This window comes from Hippocampus guttulatus, chromosome 3 (assembly GCF_054856545.1).
Source record: "Hippocampus guttulatus isolate MCC_2025c chromosome 3, RoL_Hgut_1.0, whole genome shotgun sequence".
NCBI lineage: Eukaryota > Metazoa > Chordata > Actinopteri > Syngnathiformes > Syngnathidae > Hippocampus > Hippocampus guttulatus.
This window is the reverse complement of record NC_141263.1, coordinates 22084879-22111229: the sequence shown is the minus strand read 5'-3', so window position 1 is coordinate 22111229 and position 26351 is coordinate 22084879. Positions and strand designations below refer to the sequence as shown.

General features: G+C 41.2%; 1 protein-coding gene across 2 annotated transcripts in view; it reads left to right on the top strand.

Moving 5' to 3' along the window:
* Nucleotides 1-26351, top strand: part of fto (FTO alpha-ketoglutarate dependent dioxygenase) — a 134688-nt gene that overhangs the window by 29969 nt on the left and 78368 nt on the right. For both annotated transcript variants that reach the window (XR_015100485.1, XM_086107438.1), the window contains exons 4-7: nucleotides 1515-1637; nucleotides 5809-5888; nucleotides 7454-7597; nucleotides 15107-15226. Coding sequence is in view for 1 of the 2 variants with exons in the window: in XM_086107438.1 (XP_085963564.1) it covers nucleotides 1515-1637; nucleotides 5809-5888; nucleotides 7454-7597; nucleotides 15107-15226 (467 nt within the window). In the remaining variant the exon portion in view is untranslated. The remainder of the gene's footprint in view (nucleotides 1-1514; nucleotides 1638-5808; nucleotides 5889-7453; nucleotides 7598-15106; nucleotides 15227-26351) is intronic.

Here is a 26351-nt window from a genome sequence, read left to right as displayed (position 1 = left end):
CAAGATGAAGAAATTAAACTCTTTTAACCATAAGGCCTCTCCATGTTCAGACGGCTGGTTGCCTAAGGGAGCCATACTGCAGCCTTGAGATCCAAAGGAATCTGCCGTGGCTGTGTTTTAACCCGCACGGAGGCGGATATTCCACCATTGCCGAGGCCTTTGGGAATTCTGTCATTACTCGGCTCTCAGAGCACAATGGAGGGAAATTAAGTTACTATTTATCCGTGCTGAGCAAAAAGGAAAAGGCAGCTGCGGGGCAAAGAGGCCCGAAAAGACTTTAGTATCGATTGGTGCTGAAGGGTGTCGGCCATCCAGGTTAAATCTTATTTTCTGAGCATGCCGTCGTAAGAACAGCGAGGAGAGGGGAGAACAGTGCAGGCGCTTACTGTGAACGGAAACGGGAACATCATGGCCTCGCCGCCATCCAATAACACCCATCGCACAACATCAAGCCAAGGCTTTTATCCAACAGTGTCCAATTGCACGCCCTAATGATAGCCGAACGATCTTGTGCAGACAGCCAGAATTAACCCGCACTGCATTCTGTCCAGACTTTCTCGAGTTATTGCGTGGTGCTTGAGTTTTGTAGGGGATGTCGCGCTTCAAAAGTGTTTAAAAAACAAAACAGCATTCAGGTTAAACAATTGGCTTGGTGGAGAAATCCTGTTAAAATCTGCATAGAATTAAAAACAAAAATGTGAACAGATTTTGATTTTTTTTGGGAGCAAAATGTCATCGTTCAATTAAATCGTTTTGCCCTGTTTGTGTTTTTTAGGTTAAAATCAAAGAAACGTCCAGCATATGGTGCTTATCAGTGGACAACGGTCACAATCACACATTTTGATTTAAAATATTTCAGCAAATAATGATTCATACTTGTTACATGTTTTTTTTAAGGGATATCATGAAAGAAAATGTATACATCTGAAAAAAGCCTTTTTGTATGTTCCTAATTTTTCTCTGAACCGATCTGATCTGAACACTCACCCCGACCAGTCTGAAACGCTCCACATTCATAACTCTACCATTGCAGAACATTCACATAGCCTTTATTAAATTGGATTGGACTGAATTTGCATATTTTGAGAAAGCCTCTGAATCTTATTCGGTCATGACCTTTTTTTTTTTTTTTGTCACAATGTAATAAAAATAATATAAATGTTTCTACTTCCTCATGCCAGTTCCAACTCCAAGACATAGAGTCACCAACTAAAAAAGTGCCTTAACTCAAAATTTATCCTTTTCAGCTTGAAGGTCTTCTTAAAAAATGTGCTTCACAAACGACTTGAATTTGAACCCTGACTGACAGTCCTCGACTTTTATTTATTGGGCCCGCCTTTACTCTTAAATGGTCCTCGTATTTTGATTTGCATTACGTTTAGAGTGGCTACGATAACATTACAAAACACCAGGCTGCGTAAATGTGCCTTTATATTTCAAGTTTGACACTTCTCACTGCCTGAAATGCGAGCGTACTTTTGTGTCGTAATGTCGGCCTTTGTTGTGCTTGACAGGCGAGAGCGGCGAGGGCAGCAGCGAGAAGGCGAGCTGGAGAATCGGGTTGAAGGTGGCCTGGGACATCCACACACCTGGCCTGATGCTGCCTCTCCAGTCTGGAGACTGCTACTATATGAGAGGTACTAAATCTCAACAACACACACACACACATATATACATGCACCATGCAGCCACATTCAAAAGCATTTTTCATATTTTTCATTTCTTCAAGCGTTCACTCCCTAATGACCCGTACCGGCAGCCATGACCGTGTAATTCACTCGCTTTTTGTTCTATTCTCTCCATTTAAACTTGACTGCCTGCCGGTGAAAGGCATCTGATGTGTTGTGAATGTGTGCGGGAGCAACTGCGAACTTAAGTTCCATGAAATTGAGTGTATTAGCGGAGGTTAGGGAAATGCTATTTGCTGAAGCCAGACAGATGGAGTGAAAGTTTCAGGGTGTAAATCAAAGTTCAAGGCTCGGGTCAGATTGCTGTACTGGGTAGTAAACACATTCACACATATTAGACGTCAACAAAGCCAAAGCCAACTGTTTTTTCTTTTCTCAGGAGAATTTTCTTTTCTTTTCGAACTACAAATTAATTGAACACTTACATAGGTGTGATTGATTGGCGACTTTTCCAATTTGTACCAACAACCCCTTGCCAAAATTCAGCCAGGATAGGCTGCAGCTCACATGTGAAATGAATGAGGACAAATGGGCTTTTGGACACAAGGCAGGAACAATTTGTCTGCCAATCGCAGGGCGCATCGACATACAAACATTCACGTTCACACCTACGGACTAATCTAAAATGTACCAGTAAGTTCCATCAAAATCTTTTCTGGTTTGCCTTGGTGGAGATATTTACTGTACGAAGTGCATCTTGACTTCTCAATAAAATACATCCATGCGTTATCTAGCAAGTTTTTAAAGGGCCCTAAAAGGATACAAGAGAACTTTTGGGTATGTTGAACTTCCCTTAAATAGAGGGCTCCTTTTTATCCATCAGGAAATTTAAATGGGTTACAACTGTGAATGGCATCATGAAGTGCGTTAATGTGTACGCTTCACGTTTTTCCATTTTCATTAGTATTGGGGAATTTCTAACTAAATTCTCTTTTTTGTACCCAAAATTGAGCCAGAAATGAGAAACATTAAACCAATACCCCCCCCCCCCCCACCCTCAACAATTCTGTTCAGTAATAGAAATAAATAATAATTCATGAACAATTTTACAATAATTTCACATAATAATGAATAAAACTGTTTCACTATTTTGTTTGGGTGGGGGGTAGTCCATCAAAATTAATGGACAACAACAATTACAATTATCAAGACAAACATTTTACATACGACTATTATTCTTTCCATAAACAGACAGTCACATAATATGTGTGCAATTAGCAATGCTGTTCATTTAAAGCAGCAGATGGAATAAACCTTACATCGGGTGCTGCTCTCATACCTTTGTTGATCACTATACCATCAAAAACCAATAATATTGTTCATTGTTATATTAAAAATAAAATACCTCACCCAAGAAAAAGTCTCAGCCACTATTTGCATCAGTAACATAATCAAATTTGCTTGTCTTACAAACATGCCATGATACATAGCTCATATTTTTTTTTCGACAAGCAGGAAATATGAATTGAAATGAATCTGTGACTCCTTGAAGCCACCACATTCGCACCACCGCCTGTCCCTCATATTCGTCTTGACAGGGCTCGAGGCCGACCTTCTTTTTGCAGCATTGAGATTTACAATAGAACCGTCAGTTTCAGGCCGGGGCCCGATAATAGAGTGATGGGCCGTTGCGCAGACCGTTCTAATGGGACTTGACTGTCGCGGATCAGTGGGGGATTTATGCTTCACTCGGTGAGCACGCCCTTGAGAGGCTCCGACTGCTTTGCGCCGATAGCGGCTCGCGCCGGGGGGGCCTCGGCCGTCTGTTGCTTTGTCGGCCCACCTGAATTAACTTCTTGGCACGAGCCACACATGCAAAGGTTGCCGGTGCTTTTTCATTCGAGACAGGAGTTCTCGGCTCTCCGTGTAAGAACCGTTGGCAAACTTGGCGTTTAATGTATGTCGCTCCATCAAAAGACAATGCGATGAGTCCTTTTTTTTCCTGGTGTTGGATGGAAACGAGGCAGGGGACGAGAGGAAGGTGGGTAGAACTTGGTACATCTGGCTCATAGCTGAGGGGTTCATGGTTCAAATCTCGGCATTGGCCTTCGCGTGTGGAGTTTGCATGTTGTCCTCTGCATGTTGGGTTCATCGAAGACATTGGTAGGAATGTATAACGCAGGTCATTTGTAATTCTTCTCTTGAGAAAGAAGACTTCAGATAGGTGTCAATTGGAGCAGTTGTATATTTGAATGTATGTCTAAATATAAAGTTAAATAGTAAATCTCCTGGCATGTGAAATGATTGTGCGGCAAAATACTGTCAATTGAACCCAGTCAAATTAAAGTGTTTCGAATTATTTGGGCCATGGCACTGGAGTGCTGTTGTCGTTACTTTGTGTGATTTTCTACGATGATTGTATTGAATTGTTTATTGCATTTGATAAACCCACAGTGAAGCAGTTTGGACTAGTGGTTAGCACATCTGCCTCACAGTTCAGGTTTGTGCTTTGAATCTCACTTCCAGCCCTCCTGTGTGCAGTTTGCATGTCTTCGCCGTGCTTGCTTGGGTCCGGCTTACTCCCATATTCATCGAAGACCCTAAATTGTTCATAGGTCGGATTGTGAGAATGAATTGTTTTTTTGTCGATACGTGCCTTGGTTTTGGCGACCACTCCAGAGTGTAACTGGCCTCTTGCCCATCGTCTGCCGGAATAGGCTCCAGAACACCCGTCATCCTAACTTGTACGAGCGCTTTAGCAAATGGATGGATGGATGGATGGATAGACAGAAATTGACGGACACCGCGATGCCTTCCCTGCACCATTTGTCTCCCGGCGGCCCCTTTTCAACCGCTAATGTCTGAACCACTGGAGGCAAATTGAATCACCATCATCTCCACCCAAATGGAATTTAGGGAGTTAAAAAAGGAACAATGCAAGTCTTGACACCGGGCCTGTTCGATAATCAGATTCCGGGCTCCCAATGCACAGAGGAGGGTGGGGGTTGAGTGCAGACATGAGTTGACCCAATATATTTAAAAGCCTACTTTCTGGAAAAAGGAGGACAAGTGGCAGCAGGCGCAGGGGTTGAGAGAAAGATAAATACTTATTACAGTTATTGAGTTTGCCTCAACTCCCCTCCTGATGCCGCCAACGCATCCGGCGTGCCAAGAAAAGAGCAGATTGATGGAGATAATTTGTTATTGGATATAAACAGTTTTAAAGACGCCGAGTAATTCCGCCTGGGGACCTAATCCGTCACAATCTCATCAGAGTGAGGGAGGGAAAGAAATGGCGGCAAAGTTGTTTTCTTTGTCGCCGTCTTTTTCCCGCTTCCTCTGTTCCTACCACACAATAATATCGTCCTCCCAAAAGCACTCGCCTGTTTGACTTTCAAATCGCAGGCATTAGACGGTGTACTCCCCGCTCCAGGCGGGTGTAAATACGCACATGTGCCGCCATCGACAGCCCTGTCGTGGCTAAATTAATTATTGGTCTATGAGGCAAATAACAGCAGTAGCGAGGAACATCTATACTCACAAGAAACACATGGCGGGATAGGCGGGAAACAGCAGTAAGGCCTCCCTGTAAAGCTCCCGCGATATTGGACAAATGTTTGTCGGTATGGCGCTGCCGTTTTCGACAGATTGAGTGTGATCTGCTGTTGTTTGCTAATTAAGCGACCGCAGTATAGTTCTGCTTGCTCCTTGTGGACCCAACACAGTCTGTCGCGCAATACCCAAAGATTTGGGCCTCTTTGATGCAGGTGTATTGCACATTTTGTTCTATGCATTGTTTTTGTACTTTTGCACCACGCTCAAACTGAGTTTGCCACTTTCCAAAAGTCTCGTCTAAGTAACGTATATTATCTCTCAACATCAAACCCCAACCGAACTCCAGAGGTTTGCTTTGTTCCCACAGAGCAGAAAGAATGTATGCCTGTAAATAAAAGGGTCCAGCTACCCTCATGAAAAAGGTTTCTTTTTACTCCTGGCAATCATTACAAATTTAGGATTTGACGCCCACCCAAAAGAAAAGTAATCAATCACTGGGCGCTTATCTATTGCTTTGTTTGCCAGCTACAATCATCGTCGTCAGACAGCAGTCTGAAGAGAGTATCACATCGTTTTCTTGATATTAATTATGAAAGTCTTGCTTGTTCTTTTGTCTCTTTGCCAGATAACCTGAACAGCACCCACCAGCACTGCATCCTTGCCGGTGACGCCGCTCGCTTCAGCTCCACCCACAGAGTGGCTGAGGTGAGACCCCCCCACCCCCTGCCACACTTCAAACCTAACCTCAAAATAAAATCAAAAGAGGCTTGATTGTGATTGCAAAAAAAATAATAAAAGGAACATGCAAACAATCGTATCACGTTTTCACAATGATGGGACATTTTCATGATACTTTCTTTGATTCCATACCAACTATTTGTTTTTTTTGTCTGTCTATTGTTTCAATAGCACAATCTCATGTAATAATGAGAATATACTGTATCAGTCCAATGATTACTGAATGTGAAATGACATAGTACCTTGAGATAAGAGCTTCATTTTTTTCTGTGACCCAGATGGTAATCAAATTTTCTTTTTCATATATCAAATCAATTTTGCCCATTCTTCTGCACTGAAATGCAATTTCCTTGTTCCAGGCACCCCAAAAAGCACCATTATTTGTTCCAAATTTTTAAGAAAGAAAAATGGCAATGCATCATACTGTATATTATAAAAGCATAACAGAAAAAGAAAAAAAACCTTTATAACGTGTAAATTGAATATGAAGGAAAAACAATGTTTTATAAAGTACAATAAAGCCAAAAGTCAGACATTGTTTTGTATTTGTCGATGTGTGCTTCTTCAGGCATGCCTTGATGAGTGACGTCAGGAGCTCTGCCACGAGCTCCGATTTGCCATTTACCATCTGGTTAGCTCAATATGAGTGGCTCCTCCCAATGAATGTTTGCATTTTTCATTTGTTTGACAGTTTGTTCCGAATTAAAGTGCATCAGAGGCAGTGACGCTTTTTATTTTTCACTTTATCAGAGTGGTTGCGTGTCTGAATCTTGTTTGTAATAAAATTTTGGGTCGTAACGTGACTTGATACACTCATAAATTGGGGCACTTGTAAGTCAAGGTACCACTGTAAATTGGAAACTCAAAGTTCCGACAAGTTCCATTCAGCTTCACTTGCTTAATCTGTGTCACAGACAAACTGTTGTCATCCTCAAACATATCCGTCCAAACAGTGGGCTTTCGCTAACATGACGACTTGTAGCTTTGTGAGCTGTGTGAGCAGCTACGTGTTCTCAAATAGACCAGACTCAAAAGAAGAAAGCGAGCCCCTGTAAAGACAGATATTTTCACTCATGGAATCAGCACTTCATCACCAAACCACAAAAGTAACACACTGATGGCGTGATGGAACTTCCCACACTGCAGCTTTGCTTACCTCTTAGCTTTAACATCATAGTGCTTCACTGTAGTTGTGGAGCTGATATCTTAGATCATTGTAATAACCAACTGGTGGGTGCCATGGACGTGTTATTTTGTTAATCAGACCCACTTTTAAATCACAATGGGCAAAATTCAGCACTGCTTGCTTCAAGAAACATTTTCAGAGTGGCAGATGATAGATATAAAAAAAAAAATCTACATGGGTATTTAATCTTGATAGTTGGGAATGCATACCAGAGACTCAACCATTTGTATACAAATAATATAAAGAAATACATGTTGCATAATACTGTATTTCCCCTTTAATGACTTAATTTGTCAATTGTCAACAGTGCTTGTACATCACATTGTCTCTGTACCCACCCCATCAGTGTTCCACTGGGACTCTGACCTACATCCAGTCACGATGCCAAGAGGCCCTGTGCAACCTGCACGCGGATCCGGAGACCGGCTCCCACAGCCTGACGACCCTGAGGCCGGCCACCATGCAACACTGCGAGGAGATCCACAACGAGGTGCGTGTGTTCTTTAGTGGCCCCCGCATCACATCACAGCGGTGGAAAAAGTGTCACATTTTTATGTGATTGCAAAGCCGCCAATGTCACCGGTGTCGTATTGTTTCGCCACATGGAAATCAAAGGAGGCTGTTTAGTCCAGGGGAAATAAGGCTCTTTTTTTTTTTGAAGTCCAAGTGAAAACAGAACACTTCAAAGTTGTCAAAATTAATAGCAAACATAAAATACATCTGTTTTACTCATAAAAACATAGATTGGAAAATAACTCACTAAAGCTGTCTGAGTGACGTATGTTTGTTGTTTGCACATGATTTTGTGTGTGTGTGTGTGTGTGTGTGTGAGTGAGAGGAGGGTTGGGGGGCACTTAAACCACAACTTAGTCCTTGAACTGATTAGCAACAGGACATTTATTTCGGTTTATTGATTTACTGTGCACCGAATACAATTCAGTCCATAAAAAGTTGGACACATCACATATAAATACACATTTGTTGATTTAGCTTTTTTTATTGTTCATATTTCCATGTCTATTTGTATCCGTAATTGTTTTGATCATTGTGTATTTATTTCTGAGGTGATTCTGTTGGTGATAATGGTGGTGATAATCGTTAGTAACTGCTTCAAGGAACGGTCACGTGCGTTACGGTATCTGACACGCCTATCTTGTCCTTGTTTGTGATCTCGACTTTGAATTTGTGGATTACTTCAAGCTGCACTTTTTATTTTTATAGTGAAAGGCGATGATGTTTCTAAATAACTGCCGCAAAGAAAGATCACATGCTTTGTCAAGTCCGATGCTGAGCAAGAATGTGTGGATGTTCAACTTGTGTTCCGATTGTTGGAGGCCCGGTGCTAGCATGTTAAAGCTGCCAAAACAGAACCTTCTCGCTCTCCTCCCTCCACTTAGCTGCTTGTTTCCCTTCTGGGAAACAACGCCTCAAAGTCCAGTTTGTTCTAATTTTCCTCGGCCTGTGATGAATTGTATGGCAACAGCCTCTCCATATGTTATCTAACGATGGAGTCTTACCCCGTTGCTCCTCGCGAACCGCCTTTCACTCCCAGCAACGAGCACCTCCAACTCTGAGACCCCCTTTGTGCTAGCTCGCCACAGGCGAACAGTTAATATCGCACTTCACCTCTGCGCCTTCCACGCCGCACCCCTGAGCTCCCCAGGCAAACGCATCCTAGCCAACGCTAGCATCCCGAGACCCTCAACGGGACGGCATGACGGATGAGTCTGCCGTGAGGTTGTTTAAAGGTTGTAGACAATATTAATTATTCAGTCCAGCCAAACAATAGGGCTGTTGTTTTTTTTAGATAGTACACTTGCTGAGTTAGCAACGGCTGCTAGGTTGTCAGGATTAGCAGAAATGAGTACACTGCTGTGATAACTAAAATCTAACCTAGATAAATGATCTCAAATTAAGATATTTCTTCTTACTAGGTTGTTTTTTTTCACTTAATCTAAATAAAGTTTCATAACTTAATGAGATTTTATTTCTGTTTCTGGGTAAGTTTAACTACAAACCCCCCCCCCCCAAAAAACCCTGCTATAATTTTATTGGTGTTGGTAGTCTAAGTACACTATTTTTAAAGCATCAGTGCATGGCAGTTTTTGCATCTAGCTATTAGTACTTGCCAACTCAAATTTTCCAGTTCTATTGGCAGATATATATTTTTAATTAATTAAATATCCCAATTTGTAATAATTTTGAAGACAAAATCGAAATGCTGTTTATTCAAGAGCAGTTGCTTGTTAATGTATGTGTTGAGGTGATGTTGTGGGTGGGTAGTTGAAGGAGCTGGCGGGGCCCCCCCTCTTGGCATTTGCAATGATCGATGTGGCCATTTGTTTGAAGTTGCCCACGAGAGCAGAACACCCACTTAAATGATGTATTGTTAGCGCCGTTATTTATGACGGCGGTCCACGTTTGGCGTGCGGCAGGCTGCATATTGCGCAGGTTGTGTTTGACATGGACGACTGCAGTGTGAACAAGCCTGAGACGTGCAGGCATCCTGACCCGAGCACTGCCCTGTGGGCCCTTTTAACAAAAGAAAGCACTAACAGCAAAGCTAGCACCTGCTAACGAGACGGTGGCAGTACAGGGTGAGGTAAGCTCGTGGCCGTTGGCAAATATAATTTATTTTAAAATATACATAAATATCACCAAATAAGCATGAGCTTTTTGATTTTAGTTTCTATTTTGGAAAGCTGACCTGGCCAAAATCGTATCTTTTTCATTCTTTTTTAAAACCCTTGATCACGTGGATATTTGGGATACCTCAGCTGGACAGATTTTTAGCATGCGGTCCATTATTGTATTGGTTGCAAATACACTGAAACATCATGGCTATTCATTCACATTGATAATTTTCAGCATTTACATTTTAACACTTGACGTTTCATGCTCCAAATGAATACGAATAACCTACTTAGTCATGGTTCTCTTCCGCATTTAACCTATCTTCAGGTATGTGCTGAAAAGCTCACTCTTTTGCATATATTTGTGCTCTTGAAATGCCACAAGTGCCGGCAAATATCAGGCGAATGGAAAAGTAACAATTTATGTCAAGGAAGTATTGTTGGAATGAGACATTTCCATTAAGAGAGACCAAGATATTGGGGACAAGCCAAGTTAAGTGTAGCTTGTAACTTGTTATGGGAAGTAATAGAGAGTCTCCTTCACATTTCCAGCATTAACAATTTGTTTTAAAAAAACAAACAAAAAATCATTTTCAAATTTTTACTCCACCTCGTTTCCAAAGTAATCTGCGATAGGCTCCAGCTGTGAATCGAATGAGCACAAGGGTGATTGAAAATGGATGATTGTTTTCAGGCCACAAACAAAGCCAGTGGTCATAAACAGTCCAAATTGTATCCATCCATTAAAAAAAACTGTGTAGCCTAACACAAACAGCCCCTTGTTGTCACTGTTTGGTCACACTTCCTTATTTACTAAACTAGAAGGAGGGGTCCAAACCCAGCGTCACCACAAAGCCGCCGTATACATGTTTTACCTTTGAAATGCTAATCCCAGACGCAAATGCCTTGTCCCATTTAAAGCTACTGTGCCACCTCCCAGGTGGGTGTGTGACAGAAAGCCCTCAGGGATCCTTCTTGCTAATGATGTTGGTAAATATTGAAAAGCGGGGGGGGGGGCTTCACCCCAACAGTCATGTTCATGGGAGAAGTGCACACGTGACCTTCAAGGTCTCTTTGCTTCGGCTTTGAAACGCCTCACCTGAGGGGCGTATGACATCTTGTTGTAATCTCTTAAAGTGTGTTTCCTGCTGATCTGTGCCAGATGCAGTCTGTAGGTCACAGTTATTATTATTTAATTCATGTGTTCATCCTTTGTTTGCTGTATTGCACAAACGCAAGGGCGAACCAGTGGTGTCCTACGACTCCTAGCTTGTTGTGAGGCTAACAGAAGGGGCCAAAATCAAAACAAAATGTTGTCCTAAAAAAGCACAATAAAGGGATCTGATCCATGATAAATTTAAACTGTCATAAAAAAAGTTCAGATCCAGATTTAAAAGTGTTGCATGCCCTCCAAAAGTATTAGAACGGCAAGGTGATTCCTTTATTTTTGATGTCTCCTGAAGACATTTTGGTTTCAGATCATGGTATTTACATCTCGATGTGTGAAACAAGTCAGCACAGAGCACCTTTTATGAGAAGTCGTCCACAAAAGTATCGGAACGGACATTATGAAGTAAACCTGAAGTGAATAATTTAAGATTTGGTGGCACAACCCTCACTTGCAATAACTGCCTGAAGCCTGTGACCTATTGACTTGACCAGACTGTTGTACAGTAATCCCTCGTTTATTGCGGTTAATGGGGACCCAAACCACCCACGATAAACGAAAATCCGCGAAGTAGCGTCCAATTAACATAAACAGGTAAAAAAAAAAAATGAAAACGGTCCGCGAGAAGCCGCAAAACAACAGCGAGTCACATAGAGCAACATTTACAGTACTGTACTCCATGTAGATGTATCTGCTGTTTAAGCGCTAGACCATACATGACCACGAGGTGACATTTTGTGTGTGTGGGTGAATTTTTTTGACCTGATCTGTGAGGTCCTTCTGGGTGAAAGTAAACACAAGTCGGCGGAATGGGATCGATTCAACTCTCATCAGCTCCCACCTCAGGCTCCCCTCGTCCCTCTGGAAATTGATCGGGTCCACTAAGGGAATACCATAAAAAAAAAAGAAAAAGAAAAAGCCTCATTAAATGGGAGGGGAAGAGAGGAAAGCCACTTGTCTTTTTTGACCACAATGGGCAGCCGGGTGGCATAACGTCTGACTAATGTGGAGCTTGTGTGTCCATCACCTAGGGAGATGACAGCAAACGCCTCGGGGGAGCCGCTAGCATAAAAACCGACCCCAACAATCTTTCTTTGCACCCGTCCACCCTCATAGCGCCCAGCTGGATGCTCCAGTCCAAAATGTCACTACTCCACAAAGTCCACTGTGGCTCAAAGCGGTTTGTTTTCTCCGAGCAGAAGGACAGGCAGACAATCAGAAGACAGAAAAGGGAGGAAAGGATGTCCGATATTGGGCCTCCGCGGCTTTGTTGTTTGTTTGAGCCGCGGTGATCGAAGGGGAGTGGATACGGGGGAGCATAAAGGATGACATTTCTTTGAAGGCTGGCTTGTATGTAGCCACCGAGAGGCTTCGGCGTGGTGCCTACACGGCCCGGTCCTTGCATGTCATCCCTGCTGGGATCAGAGTGATGATCCCGTGTTCTGCCTCTACACTAGATAACACATCACATACTACAGAAAAAAAAGAACACTAGAACCTGTGGAAGCTCCAAAATCGAGCTTCCGATTTCTCCGGTTATTTTATTATTATTTTTTTACCCATAAAAAACGATGGAAATAGAAATGCCATTGCCATCATACAACTTTTTTTTTTACATTTTTCTGGCAGTGTCTTCAAAAACCTTTTTACATTCTGCCGTTATAAGTAGGAAAAAAGTAAAACTAATAGGGTTTTTTTTTCTAATTATGGACTTCATTCTTGTAAAATTACAATTTTTTTCTCGTATTATAATATAATAGAGTATTTATCATAACATTAACGGCTCCCTGTTGTGGCTGAGTCTCTAGTGCAAAGTGTGGTGTAAAGGATTTAACGGATGGAATTTGTTTTCATTTGGCATTTTCGCAGACGAGCGCTATTAGAAATGGGCGCTTGCGCCGTTGCGGGCATGAACACACTCGGCGCGCAAGAGGCTGTGCCAGTCTTTGACATTCCGGAAGCAGAAATAGACTCACTGGAGTCCATGCTGCGAATTGAAGTGCACAAAATACATTTATTAGGAACTGAAAGCAGATCTCTTGGTTTGGTTTAAACTTCAACTGGAAATAGCAAAAAACAGCTTGAAAATGGCCCTCGTCCTCTGAATGAGGAATTATGTCATACTATTGCCAAATTGCTGCTTGTTGTAAAAGACGCTGCCACCATGTAGTACTTGTAAGTCATTTTTGTTTGCAAAAAAAGTCTAGTCATTTGTATTTTGAGGTACAACTTTATTTTTCCTTGCAACATTGCATTTTGTATCGCTAAATCACAACTGTATTGTCAAAAGATTACAACTTTTTTTTTGTTAAATCTGATTACAAAATAATTACTTGTCTGGAATCGTGAATGCATTTCTATTGGTTACACAAAAATGGCAAGAAATTGTCATTATCGGAAATATGACTGCTTTTTTTGTTTTTCTATAAATGTCACCTCATCTGCCAAAGCCTTGTCACTGTTCGCTTTGTGAAGCAACGTAAAACAGGGCCTGTTGTACAGGCGAACAAAAACTCCTTTGGAAGAACTGTAAACATAGTAGTTCTCATAAAGAGAACAATGGCGTTCTGCTACCATTTGAAATGTGTGCAACTCCACTTTTTATTGTGCACTTGTCAAAATGAAGCACCGCTTGCTTTGTGTTGGCTGCCGATGATGCTTTGTAGGACGTTTTGGGGGAGGACGGCGTGATCTTTGCGTTGGCAGCAATTGGGGGAGGCCCGTTGACATCCGTGCTTACGCCCGCAAGTTTTTAGGCAGGGATTCAAACAAAGGGCACAGGCAGCATTGTCGCGAAAGAACAAACGCGCGGAAACCCGCATACAGTTCGAAGCACCTGCCGATATGCCGTGTCCTTGCAAGGATTAAATCAGCACTTCAAAAGCGCGGGAAACATGAAAAAAAAAACAGTCGTGCATCGGTAGGCGAGGCTCTCATCTGTAAACGAGGCGGAGGGAGAGCCCGATGCAATGTGTAGTAAGTGGGCGGAGCCTTCTGGTGTTCAAGCGGGTAAGATTTTGATGACTGTGTTGCATTTAAGCCTCTTAAATCACGTTATTTTGAGCAATTGTACAACAATTGGGGAAGAAAAAATATCCAATTTTAATTGGGAATCAGAAGTTAAGCACGTTAAGCTGAAACGGTCTAATCATTTACTGTCACAAATTGCATCATGCATTTCAGAATTTTATTATTTTTTTACAATCAAGTAAGAAATCTTAACTTGAGTTCACATTTACTTTTAAATTTAATTAAACCACTATTTTAAGTCACTTTGAACAAATATTTTCTCAGTTTAAATTTAAACTAAAATAAAAATATATATTTTCCCCCCTATTTAGAGCAGAGGTCCAGACTAATTTGTGTGTGCTCGGAGCACTTTGGCCCCTCCTGAAATTTTAAGGGCACTGTAAGTTGACTTGCAAAATAAATATTAAATGAATTATCAGTAAATTACCGATAAATGGGCTGAAATGTGGAGCAGAAGTTTGTCGGTAATAAAAAATATTCATAAAGAGTATTTTAAAAAAGAATCAGCAAATTAGCTGGTCGTACAGGTGCGAGTTGATGACAATTTTAAATAAACTGTCTCAAATTAGGAGCAAAATGCCACCTTTTAGGGGCAGTCTGTTGTGCTGATTTCGAGGGAAATGATAGAAAAATGGTTGCCCTGTTTTACATACTTGACCATTCTCAATCATGGCAGACATGCAACAGATCACTGAAAATTATAGATTGAGTTTTTCTAAAAATTATAAAATCAAGAACAGGAATGAGCAGGAATGCTCAGAGATGGGCACATCGGAGGAAAACACCACTTTTGGGGGTGTCTTTGGTGAGGAGTTAGCATTTTAACGTGGCTCAAAGCTCAAGTTGATTTTGCGTGATCAAGGCCCCTTAAAGAAGGTTAAAACATGAAATCCTGTCTTACATTGTTTCACACTAATGCATTTAAGTTGACTTTGGTGATGTACTGTGACAAGGTAATTCATGGGAGGGAAACGGACGAGGACCGCATAGCAGGCTCGTCCTTAAATTGCCGTGATGGGATTAATGCGTCCTAATTTAATGGTTCATGGTTACACCAATTGTGTTTAAAAGCTGAAAAGAAAAAAAGTGCTTATTACTTACAGTATATACTCCATCAAGAGTGTAAAGCATTGTGTTTGTGTGTGTGTGTGTGTTGTCTTGCGTGCAGGTGGAGTTCGAATGGCTGCGACAGTACTGGTTTCAGGGCCAGCGCTACACGCGCTTCTGCAGCTGGTGGAGCAAACCCATGGAGGAGCTGGAGAAGGACTGGAAGCTCATGGAGACCATGGTGAGGTTTTGAGCTTGTGTTGACCGACGTAATTCAAAATACCGTATTCTTTGGAGTATAAGGCGCACCTTCAATGAATGGCCGATTTTAAAACTGTTATCATTTATGGGGTGCGCTGCTTTATAAAGCGCATAGAATAAAAGTGGCTGCGGTTGCATTATGCATCCATTAGATGGAGCTACACTAAAGGGGATATAATACAATACAATATAGCTTTATTTCAATAGAGCTTTCACATACACTGCAGCTTTAACAAAGCGGTTTACAGAACATTTACAATATTACGTCCAAGAAATCAGAACATTGATCCATATATAAGACGTATCGATTTATAAGGCGCACTTTTGGCTTTTGACAAAATTTTATGCTTTTAGGTGCGCCTTATATTGCGGAAAATACGGTACACTTGCACAGTCTAATGAAATCATAAACAAGGGCTGTATCAAACAACAACAGAAAGTGAATAATGCTCACTTTTGATTGACAATGACATTCTTGTTCTTTGGAGGGGGACAACCTTTTTTGGAATGTTGCAGAACAGTTTTAAAGCACAGCAAGCTACTAATTACCAAACATCACTGAAAAAAAAAGTTCTTTCGTCTTTTATATGCCCATAGAATTGATAGAAAATAGAAATGGTTGGATCTGCCTCTTTTACAAAATTTGCATATTAATAATAATAACGACTTCAGGCATTCAACTTGAGATATTCCACGAAGTCGTCAGTATGTCAAATACAAAGCATGCAACTTCAAAGGTTAGATGTGTTTATTCCCAAAACTAAAACTTTTCTTAATGTCGTCCAAAAATGAGCAAAAACCTTCCAAAACCGCTCATTTTTATATATTGCTGATAAAAGTCACTCAGATATATTAGCATTCATAATTGTCACTTCCAAAAAAAAAAGTTGCGATGACTGTTGTGTTTACAACTCCACAAAGATTTTTAGAGGCATTTTTTTTCTCCGAAAGCTAATTTCTAATATTGCACAATTGCAGAGTGGGGGAATTTTATTTTTAACTTTGGGAGTGTACAAAACCCAGAATTTTGAAATTGTATGGAATTCAGAAATTTGGAATTTTAAAACATCATCCTTTTATTTACCAGATAAGCATCCCAATTTAAACAGCAACTAATAATTTACCATCAACATAAAAATACCCTCAAAACCATCATTTCACATAAACCCCTTCGCCAACAAAAACAGTCTGCTTGTGATTGTAAACACAAAAATCAACACGAATGACGTTTCACCCAATACATGCCCATCGTCCAGGGCATGGGCAGAGATGTGTGCATTTGTGCGCGTCTATATTGTGACATGACGGACGGGCGCCTTCTTAAAGACGTGTCATTTGTTTAATCGCAGCCGTGCAGACGCTTTTATTGCGGAGGGACGCGGCTATTAGTCAGACACCACTGTAAAGGAATCACTTTGGAATGTCACACTCGTAATTAAGTCTCCGGCATCGCTCTGTACACATGTGCCACACACATTTACACACAGATCCGCGCATAACACAACACTTGGTCTCAAAAGTGTGCGTGTGTGTGTGTGTGTGTGTGTGTGTGTGTGTGTGTGTGTGTGTGTGCGCGCGTATGTGTTTGACAGACTTGATGCGAGAAGCAGCAGGGGGCACTCTTGTATCATTGAAGCATCCTCGAGCTTCCGTTGCTCTCTCCTCCGGCTTTCTCTTTCTCTCCCTCTCTTTCTCCTTGTGTTTCCTTGAGTCTCTCACCCACCGCCGGTGACTTGAGAAGCTCTCAGTCTGTGTCAGTGTGCAGAGCTGAGCAGTAATCACATCTAATGCTCAGGCGGGGATAAAGACCGAGAGCACCTCCACTCTCTCTCTCTCGCTTTCTCTATTCCCGCGCTTTCCAGAGCTCTCTCGCCCTCTCACTTTCCAAGCACTGCTTGGCATTGAGTTGGTGGGCGGGTGAGGGGTTTTTTTTGGGGGGGGGGGGTCATGAGCTAAACTCATCTGGAGCGCCGCCTCTGGGGGCCCTAAGATGAAGTGAGTGATTTGGAGGCGCATTTAGAGAAGGGCATCAAGTGAAATGTGAGGTCTCTCTCTCTCTCTCTCTCTCTCTCTCTCTCTCTCTCTCTCTCCCTTGCTCTCTCCTAGTGTTGTAGTGTCACCCAGCTCTTTCCGAATATTGTGGAGGAGTCAAGTAAGCCATAGCGGGGGTGAATATGTGTTTACATTCGGAATTCGTCCATATGCTTCAAAGACCTCAGTTAAAAAAAAAAATTCTTATCAGTTTTTATGATTAGAAATAAAATAAAAACCAATATGAAAACCTAACATAACGTATATCTTTCTCGTTTTAAAATATTGATGCAATACCAGAAATTAAAAATAGTCAAAAGAGCAAAACAAACTAAAAACAACAACTCTCCCAAATAAAATAATCCATAATACACATTATGTATATTTGAAAAGGTGAATATCACCTGATATTATCCTACAACAAGGAAGCATTTGCAGTTTGTGTACTAATTTAAGGTCATTCCATATGTCATTAAAATGAAAAATGATCAAATTCAACATGTTAAAAAGGGTATACATTTATTATCTCTGAATGAGAAGTGAGCAAATTTAAGGTCGGTATTAAAACTAATTGTATTAAAAAATATTTGCACAAATTGAAGAAACAAGTCAGATTTAGGCCATTTAGTCAACATGAATATAACTTGATCCAATCGAATTTAAGTTCAGTGAAAAAAAAATGTACAGTGTATGTATGTGAGAAAAGAGAACAAATATAAATGACGGAGACAAATAAAGTTATTCATTTTTGTAAACCGAACCGAACAATGTGTGTTTTGTACACATTTGAATGTCCTCCATGCAGTAGTCTCCAGCTAATACAGGGAATTCAATTAATATTTTTTTATGGCTAAATAAATGCAGCAATTATATAGAAACACTGTAAATATCTTCTATATTTTCTTCTCATATCATAGAAATGCTTCATAGTATAGATAGATGTAAATACGAATAAAGAAGTGAATTTTCATCAACATACTGCAGGTTTGTTTATTTGTTTCACGTCTCCCCCTATTTTGTCCATTCACAGAGCCGATGCAAAAATAATATTGCCCGGCGCACAAACGTAATAATTCAGGCGGCGTGATGAAAGACAACATTTATTGCTCTGGCAAGCAATATTTACATCCCCGTGCATCGACCTCTTCCATACGCTGATGAAAAGCACTTCATGCATGTGACTTATAGATTTTCCTCCTTTTGGAGAGTGTGAGTAAGGGGGGGGGGGGCTGTGGTGAGATCACAACACATTTCTCTTGAGTTATTTAAATCAAGCTCAACCCCCCCCCCCCCCCGCCCCCACCAACACCACCACCCCCACACCTCTGCATCACACACTCACGCGCACACATTCTTTTATTGCATTTATTTGGTAGCCAACACCTGGTTTAAAGCTGCTGAAATAACCTACACGCCATGTGGTTTTCTTTAAATAAGATGCATTTTCTTAACAATAATGTTGTAGGGACCCTTTGTTTTGACAAAGTCCTCCAACGAGCGTACTAGTGATGAAACCATGCAATGATCAAAGAAATGTTGATCACAATGTTATATGATGAGCATTTGGATGTTTAAGCATTTCCCCGGCGCTGTGATATGTTAGGGGGCTGTGTCAAATCCTCCGAGGGGGCCGTAAATGGTCCATGTGTCAGAGGTTCATAAAACAACATGAAAAAAATATTTTCCCCATCTTTTTGTCATCTTCATCGCAACCGGGGTGCGTTTGTTAAAACTGCGATGGTGCGCTTGCGCCCAACCTGGCCTAGTCTACGGATACTGCCTGTCCCTGGGGCGGCCTCTTGCTTCTTGTCTTGCAAGTGCTCCCTCTTTCCATTTGAATGACATTCTAGAATAAAAATAAAACCTACCTTAATAGATAGATAAATATCCTCTCTCTGCCTGTTGGGAAGGAGCTAAGTTTGGCCTCGCTCGTGGACGCAGGAAAGTGCTCGAGAAGGAGACTACTGACAGTCGTCCGTCAATCTGCAAAGTTGTTTTGAGTCATGGTGTTAACTTTACATTTGGCTTTCATGTTATCCCCACTTGAATCATGAAATGGACATTTGTGGTATAGTGATTATTTCGCCACGCAAGCGGTTCATTTACTACCTGCGGCCAAGAGGTGCTGGCATCTTTAGTAGACGTTTCCATGAAATGAGATTCAAAAATGTCATTTCCTCAAAATATTTCTACAAAATATTGACCTGTCTTACTGGTTTCCTCAGCATGGCCGTCACACATGATGTCCCTTTTATAGCAATGATGCACAATAGGCAGAGTAAGAAGTTTGGCTTGATGCACAATATTTATAAAAAACGGTGTGCTCTTTTTTCAGCACCCCCATCGTCCTCTTTATTTTTTTCTTGCTGTCCTCCGTGTGTATATGAATGTGTGTGTGTGTGTGCGCGCGCGGCGCCCGCATGCCATTGATACTAATGTATGCACTCGGTGTGATTTTAATTGATTTAGCAGTTCTCGCTCGGCACACTACAGCTTTTCCCCCCCTAATTTGTCACTTTCCCCGACTTCAGTGGCGGCTCGTCTTGACTTCAAAAAGGCGGAGCCGGCTGCGGTGGCGAAATCTCTTCTTCCGCTCTCCCTCGCCTTGACAGCAGCCTTGTTAGAGCAAACTCTTTTTATATCAAGGAAATATTAATAGACTTTCATAATCATAAACGGGTTCCACTCCAGCCGGCGGTACCTTTGTATACATCAGGATGTAACAAACAGGAAGTGGTATCGGGGGCCATGTCTTCCTCTACGCCACTCACCCAGCCTGTCACTCCGTGTTTTCTATCAGATTGGTCATGCCTATAAATACATTTATCTCTCCATCCTATTATCTTTTTTTTCTGTCTGGATGTAAACGAAACTGTTCCACAAGCTCCGCCATTGACAAATGATCCCCAATCACAGGGTTACTTGGGGTTTCAGTGGAGGTCAAACCCCCTCATAAGTCATCAGATTTGGATTTTTAGGGTACATTTTCAAATAATAGTATCTTGACTTACTTTTGTTTAAAATTAGTTCCGTTGTATAGGAAATCAAAATTCCCTGTTAAATTGAATTGAAATTCCATTCCAGGTCCAAAATCCACCACAACTGTTTTTGTTACATATTCATACTATACTTACACTGTGAGCGAGTGAATATTTGTACGATTGACTGAATGGTACAACCCCCCCCAAAAGTTGCCGCACAATCAATGTACTGCTGTAATGCGAATGTAACTTGCATGGGTCCTACTCCTTTCGGTCTTCATTGGGTGAGTGGTTTAGCAATATTTTAGTTTGATATCATCTCATTTGACAACGTTTAGCTTCTTGTAACATGAGGATCACAGTTAACTCATCCAGTACCAGCCAATTCTAGACCAACTCTGAAAAGACGTTTAAAAACGTCTTTGGGAGTGAATGAGTTAATGTTTACATCTTTATTTTTAAGATCACCTGTTTGGTTAACAAATGATTTGGTTCCACCAGTCTGACCAAAATATAAAGGACGTGTTTCTACATTCGTTTTAATTAAGGGGAGCGTCTGCCATTGACATTCACCAGATTATTTGGGATTGAAAAGTGGGAGGCAACTTTGTGTCCAAGCTAATGTCATTGCTACACCATTCAACGGTTTTGGAAGTAAATAACCTTGAAATAAAACTGAAAGTCGGCAGTTGTAGCACATGTTGTTTGTTTCATTTCAAATGCATTGTGGTGTTTTTTTTTTTTTAGATGCCTCGGAAACACTTCTTAAAAGTCAAAACAGCACCATAATTTGCGACGTGATACGAGACTTGAACAAGTCCAGTGAGTCCTGCCAATGCGACGAGTCTGATAATGATCATTGAAAAGGAACTGGAACCCTGCAACAGGAATTGGTCATCTCAGTGACAACTTGAAAGGATGAGGGTTTGACTTTTTTGTTTTATTCAATTTCATTTTAGTGTGGTTTAGCCAAAACAAAGTGTGTGTGTGTTTTTTAAATGAGAAACAAAATATATCATTGGAAAGAAATGTGGCCTTTGCTTCGAGGTAGGAGACATTAATAACACCCCCCCCCCCCCCCCCCCCCATCAGCCATTTTGGTTTACAGTGGAAGCCAGATACTTGGAAAGTCATAACATTTGCACTTCAATCCAATTTCTCCGCAATAAACAAGATCCGTGGTGGATCTAAGATCTCGTGAATACTGTTCTCAATCTCCATTTGTTGCTGATGGTGGTAGTAAAGAGCTTTTTTTTAGTCTTTTATTTTTTTTTCTGTGAAAGGCAGATCATTCCTTGGAGCCTCTGCAGCAAATTGGTGAACCAGCATTGTGGTTTTTGATGGCACTTACATAAAAATTGTGACTGCCGCGTCATTGTCCGAGGGAATTGTACTGTGTACAGTATTGTGAACCCGAAAATACAAGTGCAGTGTTTTCAGATGTATTCCTTCTGATCCACGCACACACACACACACACACATATTCTGTTATTTTCAGTTGCATAGCTGAAGGGCTGAGTAGTTTTACTTTATTGTAGTTTGACCACGTCGTGAACTTTTCCTGAAACTTGTTAGATAGGAATGTCACAATGGAAAATTTTAAATCACAGCCTGCAGTTAACTTTTATAATGACCCATTAACTTTATATTGTTTCCTACTGGAAGAACTAGTTTTCGAAATAAAAACAACTTCAAAGTCTTCTGGTTTTTGTCCACTGCATTAATCTCACGTGTCATGAAGGTTGTGAAGAAACAATAAATGCGTGTTAGGGTGAGGCAGAGGAGGGGGAGTGGGGTGCGGTGCGGGTGGGCTGGTCCAGAGCGGGGTGGGGGGCGGTCAATGTAAATGTTATTGCACCGTGCAGCTCATTTGATCAAAGTCCGGGAAAAGGTTAAGCGAATCCAATCTGGTTTTTGTACGGGAGAGTGGAGACACAAGCCCCAGGACGGCGAATGGATTATCATATTGGTGCTGATAGAGGAGCGCGGAGGGGGGTGGGGCAGGGCAGGAGCGGGCAGGAGGGGGTGCTCGTACGGACAGTTTACCTCTGCCCGTAATGCGTTTAGACAGCAATTGGCCTTAATAACCTTTATTGACTCCAGCGGGTCAGTGCCAAGAATCTAATTATCAAAGTGTATCAATTTCATTGGAGTTTGGAGTTTGCCCGCCTACAAATAATTATTTTAAGGTCGAGCCGGGGGCAATTAATCCCCTCTCCCACTTATTTGATGGCTTTGTAAAACATTATAAATGTTATGCTTTCTGTTGTGCGGCCCAACATAAATAATAAAACATAAAGCAATCATTGTTTTTCTGTTTTTGGAGAGCTCTGGGGTGGGGGGGGGGGCATATGTTGAAAAAAAACTGAGCAGTTGTTTACTGGCACTCATTTTTCTTCCTTAATTTTTGCCCACTTGTGTTGCCAGACAGATTTTCTTTTTTTTATTTATTTCTAATGCATTAAAAATATGACGCAACAATCAAACAAATCACATACTCCGTTTTGGCGCTGACTGTTAAATTTGGGGGGATTTTTATGTGATAGTTTTATGTTTGATGTTTTGGTCAGTGTTACCAGACTTTTTTTCCCCCCTATCCATTTTCATATCCATTTTCACACACATAAAAACATAATAATAAATAAATGAAAATCCAAATAATGACCTCAGTGTGGAACAAAATTGTGACGGTCTGTGGGTTAAAATGTTTGGGGATTTTTAAATTATATAATTTATATTATTTGCCAGGCAGAATTTTTTTTCTTTCTAGTCGTTGACATCCTACTAAATTTATGAAAACAATACACACACATGCTCTTAATTGTTGCGGGTTGTATATTTCTTGGATGTGTGTTTTATATCACCACACATGCCCCAGTTGACAAATGTTTTTTTTTTCTTCCCAGAAATCTGCCCGACAGTGATGAGGAAATACCACTTAATTTTGCTAAAGTTGATATATATTATCACTCTTACTCACTTCAAAGTAAACATTTTAACATTACTTTTCATGCAAGCCTTTTTTGCGCCTCACAGCCGTTCGTGGCTGCGCCAGTGGCTTGCTGGCAGTGGACGTGAGAGGACCTATCAAAAAAAAAAGATCCATCCGCCCCTATTTATTTTTTCATACTCATTTCTCACAATAATCACATTACTTGACAGTCACACTCGATCATCGCTTAGCGATGCGTCAATAAGTGACAATGTTATAAGCTGCAGAAACTTGGACCCAATCGAGTTGAACCGGTCACAACAATTTAATGGAAGATGCTCGGCTCTGGTAAAGTCGTGATGGTTTATACTCTGATGAGAATTGATTTTATGAGTCAACATTAGTGAATGTACCATAATGTGAGCTGCACTTTTTGGAACAGGGGCGTTGACTGAGTACATGGATTGGCAACAAATGTCCATGCGTTAAACATGAACAGTGGCCAAGCATGGATCCAGCCAGCAAGTACGGTTTTCAAAGTATTCGTTGTAGTTTAGAGGCAGACATTTTTTGTGTCGACCAAATATTGCAGTCAAATTAGCCGAGTTAGACACATTTTTTTGAGAGGAAAAAAAAAAGAAGAGAAAAGGTTGACATGGATAACTACGGAATACAGGTGAATGGTTGAAGCAAGAAGGGCTGGATGCCAATCAGGACCCAAAACAAATGAAAAGGAGTACACTCCAGCACAAGAAGAAATAGAAAAATAACATATCGACAGTCACTATTTGTCTACATATTTTTATATTTCCTTTTGTCTGAAGGCATACCGTATATCTTTTTTTTCCCGAGCCAGTCACACACATGCGGTCCATATGACATTCCTGAAAACATTTATTGAGCATCTGTTCCTTATGAATGAAACGGTATTATGGTGGCATTTGTAGGATCATTGTTTTTTAAATTTTATATCATTTTAAATTTTTTTGTTATATTTGTGTCACTAGGTAGATTTTTCTTCCATCTGTTCACACAAGTATCTATTTATGCCTCATTTCGTTGCCTTTTGTTATTTGTCCCGCTGTTTATTTTAGAATGTATGCTGTGTATCCAGCTTACACTTTTGTTTGTACTCTTGCGGAAAAAAAATAACATCCAACTTTGTTATATATGTAATACATTTGTTTGTGTTTATTTGTATCGTCTTGCAATCAATAATTGCACAACCTTGTTTACTCACAACCTCCCTGCATCGCCCCAGTCAGATGCCAAAAATGTTTACCCCATGGTTGTTGTTATTATTCATTTAAATTGGAAAACAACACGACCAGGTTACGGCAGCAGTTTACGAATATGAATGAAAAGCAGCCCGGGAAAGAGAGAAGGTGGAAAAGTGAAGGTATTTGCCATTCCCTTTGAAGTCCCCATTCAACAGGGTAAGCTGAATTTTTCAGCAGTTGCCTGATAGTGTTCTGCGTAAACGCTTTAAACCCCTTTGGAGAATTTTCACAGGCAGATATGGCGGTGGCGGCTCCCAGGGAGCATCTCTGTTACCTGGAGCCAATGGGACGCGGTGGCTTTGTATACCTCCCGACGGGCGCGCTTGTTGTGAATGGCAAATGTCACGCTGCTGTTTGTGTGTTGTACAATCACAGTGAGTTCAAGTTGAACCCTGCCACTCTTTTACTTACTGTCATGTGCTATATACATTTCGATTAATGATATGGAAAGATGGAAATCCCGAATGCATTAATAATGCGGTAGAAAGGAAACGTGGGTCGTTTTTAAATCAGTAAGGTACTGGCATGTTATTTGCAGTCAGTCTGTTCTGCATGGTGGTGAAGATGTAAATTTCCCCAGTGTGGGACAAATAAAGGATATCTTAATGTTCGCACATTTCTGCAACATATCTCATTGATTTGTTTAAGATTGTATTGGAAAGGTTTTTGCAATTATGTAATAAAGTAGCACAGCGCAGTGGCTACAGTGATTAGCACGTCATCCTCACAGTGAGATTTCGGGGTCCGAATCTTAGCTTCGGGTCTTCCTGTGTACCTTTTGTCCCTGAATATGTGTGTATCTTCTCCTGCAAATGGGAGCTTGAAATGTTGCTTACCGGCTTGACTGGCGACCAGTCAAGGACTTTGGGTGAAACTCAGCTTTCGCCTAAAGTCTGGTGGGATAGACAACCACAACTATACCGAGGACAAGCGCTAAAGAAAATGGATGGAGGGCCAATCCAATAGTTGCATTGTAATCGCAACACGCGTTTGTGTGTTAACTAGATTCCCAAATAAAGTCTGTTTTGTTCTTCGCGCCAAGGTGCGTAGAACTTCCCACGATGGGCTTGCAGCGGCGGAGGACTGTTTTGGCAATTGGCCGCGCATTTGAGCGACATCATCAAGTTTGTGTCAGCGTTGCGGGCTCTGGGTTGTGTCACAGTATGAAAACAACAAGGCTGTAAAACATCACTGTCATTCAGCGAATGAACATGAGCTCATTTGAAAAGAAATATGATTAAGAAGAAAAGCACTTTTGCATCTTTTGTACCTGCGGCTGCCTGATCCAATGTGGAGGACAGCTCATCCCCGGCCGCGAGTGGGCAGTGGATGTTTATTGACGGCAGTTTGGATCATTTATTTTGTTTGTCCGCGTGACAATGTTGTCTTTTTTTTCCCTTCTTTTTTTCCCTGTATCTGCAGGATTTAAAAAGCTGGCTTGTCACGTCGTCTTAGAAAACAAATGAGCACGTTACCGAGCCTGAACTGCCTTATCCGCTTAGCAGCTCGCTCAATCTACCACATTTATTTGCTTACTTATTGCCAAGTTCATCAATTTCAATATTCATAAAACGCCATGAAATGAGGAGAGAGAAAGGAAACGCACTTGGAGGCTGGGACCAGTTTTTGTCTCGAGGAGGAACGCCAAGATCCTTGGTGGTTCTCGCCAACGTTGCCCAAACTGGTTCCTGGTGAACCTCCTCTTTTTATTGATTTAGGGAGGCCCGAGTTACATGGGTGCTCCAACATAAGGGGTGGGGGATAGACAGCGGCTGAAGCACGTGAACTTGTTTGACTATGTGTGTGTGGGGGGGTGGAAATTACTCAGCACATGTGTGAAATAATTTGGAAGAGTGAAAGCATCTCAACATCAACGTTATT